Source organism: Electrophorus electricus, chromosome 18 (genome assembly GCF_041902795.1).
Source record: "Electrophorus electricus isolate QZ-2024a chromosome 18, ASM4190279v1, whole genome shotgun sequence".
In the NCBI taxonomy this organism is placed as follows: Eukaryota; Metazoa; Chordata; class Actinopteri; order Gymnotiformes; family Gymnotidae; genus Electrophorus; species Electrophorus electricus.
In genome coordinates this window covers 6,460,001-6,462,500 of record NC_137514.1, presented here as the reverse complement: position 1 = coordinate 6,462,500, position 2,500 = coordinate 6,460,001, and the positions used below count along the sequence as shown (strand labels likewise).

The 2,500-nt window shown below is 46.0% G+C and overlaps 1 protein-coding gene across 24 annotated transcripts in view; it reads right to left on the bottom strand.

Moving 5' to 3' along the window:
• Positions 1 to 2,500, bottom strand: part of nfixa (nuclear factor I/Xa) — a 97,555-nt gene that overhangs the window by 20,308 nt on the left and 74,747 nt on the right. For 21 of the 24 annotated variants that reach the window (XR_014118245.1, XR_014118246.1, XR_014118247.1 and 18 more), the window contains 2 exons: positions 726 to 788; positions 302 to 376 (listed from right to left, as the gene is read on the bottom strand). Coding sequence is in view for 17 of the 24 variants with exons in the window: in XM_035534886.2 (XP_035390779.1) it covers positions 302 to 376; positions 726 to 788 (138 nt within the window). In the remaining 7 variants the exon portion in view is untranslated. Of the gene's footprint in view, positions 1 to 301; positions 377 to 725; positions 789 to 1,303 lie in introns of those variants that run through there. The other 3 variants (XR_014118249.1, XR_014118250.1, XM_081701319.1) reach the window with 3 other exon arrangements.

The following is a 2,500-nucleotide window of genomic DNA, read 5'->3' as shown; positions in this document are numbered from 1 at the left end:
ATGGTAGTGTTTGCTGTGAAAACATTCCAGACTGGTTTTTGACTGTTACAGGACCCCTTTCGAACTACGTGAGTTTTATGATTTCACATCCCTCTCGACCTTTCTCTCTCCTTCCATTTCTGTCGGTGCATAGTGAACCGAGAGTCGGACGCAGGCGCGAAAGAGAGAAACAGTTGACGTGTGTCGCTTGCACAAAAGTGGGAGGAGTCAAGATGACATTGAAAGCCTAACAGTGTGAACATCAAGACAAGAGAAGTGATTTGTATAGTTGTATAGTGTGTGTGTGTGTGTATTTACTCACTCTGTGACACTCGTACAAGCTCAGCTGCGTTCCAAACGCCGGACGTTACGAAGCAGTCCTGGAAGCTCACGTGCCCTGTAGAGGGGCACACATCATGACCTCACAGGCTTTCCAGAAGAATTACTTAACAGAAGAAATGACTCGTGGGCTAGACTAAGGTACTGTGTACTGGAAGCCTGCTTCCTGTTTCTAGAGGAATTACTTTGAATTTTACTGTATTTAATTTGTTTGCTTAATGCCATCATCAGCTTTTCTATAGTAGGCAGACAAACTCTGCACTAGTTAGCCCCCTCATACCAGCACCTGTGCAATGGGATGTTACAAATGATGTTTAGCTCAAATGGACACACAAATGCAGATTTATGAAATCAATATTAGTATTTTAAAAATATATAATGGAGTAGTATCAGAGGTCTAATCTTACCATTTGGTGGGGGTTTAATGTCTGAGTCTGCCTGTTGGCTGGAACTGTCTGATTGTCCCGATTCTTTAAATCATAGAGAGAGAGAGAGAGAGAGGGGAGAGAGGGAGGGGATGTGAATGCAGAAACTGGTTCAGAAATTGCATCTGCAACATGGTATATTTAGGGCAAACTGTTTACGGAGATGACACTGGTGTACAAAGGATGGAGAGACTGTGTGTGTGAGTGTGTGGAGGTGTATATCAGTTGCCCATAGGTGATAAGAGAACACAGCACTGCATGCCAGCATGATTTGAAACAGTGTGGTGGAGATTAGGACAGAGAGCACACACACACACACACACACACACACACACACACACACACACACACACACACACACACACACACACACACACACACACACACACAGAAAACAAAGAGGCACCAGTCTCCCAGAGTCTAAATACTACATGCACACGAAAAGGAGAGTCCAATGTCTCTTTCTCTCTGTTTCTCCCTCCAGAAACCTGGCAGCCATGTTAGTGTTTGGCAGCCATCTTAGCATTGGCGGTGCAGATGCATTCCTACTAGCTGACGGCACACACACACACACACACACACACACACACACACACACACACACACACACACACACACACACACACACACATACAAACGCGCACACACTCACAAAATATAAACATGGTCTGACTCCTATGAGCAAAATTGAAAAACACACCATCTACCATAAATGTCCCCTCCTCAACACACACAAACACACACACACACGCGCACACACACACACACACACACACACACACACGCAGAACCAGAGCAGAGTCCAAGTTCACCTCCATTCGCCTCAATAGGTCCCATCTGCTGCTGCCTTGCTAGCAGAGTGACCAGCTAAGGCTGCTAAAGGTTGGTCTTGTCATGTCATCATGGAGAATGACACACATTTGTCCACTCATATAGGCGAGGACTTCTAGGATAAATTGCTCACTTTGGGACATTGATGGTAATTATAATAAAGGATACAAAGTGTGTGTGTGCGTGCTATGCATGGTCGTTGCATATTTGGGCTTTTCAAATCTTTGTGACTATTAACAGAAGCGATTGGGCTCCTCTAGCGCTGAGAGGAATCACTTGGGATGGTCCACTCCGACTCCTAAGTGCTGAAGAAGAGTCACTAACCAAGAGCCAAACATGGAACTGTCAGTATGGAAGGATGAGTGGCTCATCGGGGTGATGTAGTTACAGGTTTGTGTCAGCAGGGGGCGGACAGTCTCTCTGACACACACCTCTTTTTTAGTAGACGTGACAGACCATGCATCATTCATTCTAAACCACTTAATCCACTTCAGGGTCACACGTGGCCAGAGCTTGGGAGCTCAAGGCAGGAACCAACCATGGACATGGTGCCAGTCCATAACAGGACACACACACACACACACACACACATGCACACTCATTCACACAAAGCCAATTTAGAGACACTGATCAACCTAATATGCACTCCTTTGGAATGTGGGAGGAAACCAGAGTGCCTAGAAGAAACCTACGCAGGCACAGGGAGAACCTGCAGCTGGGCTGGGGACCAAGCCCAGGTTACTGGAGCTGTGAGGCAGCACTGTGCACCACACAAGTCTTATGCCCTACTCTCAGTCTGGAAATACCCAGTGCCCATAGAGCCTTAAATATCGGCGGAAGCCTACAAACATCATTCCTCATAACCTACTTTGTAAACTGTGAGTTGGGAAGGGAAAGAAACAAGAAATCTTTTTTTTTTGGGATGT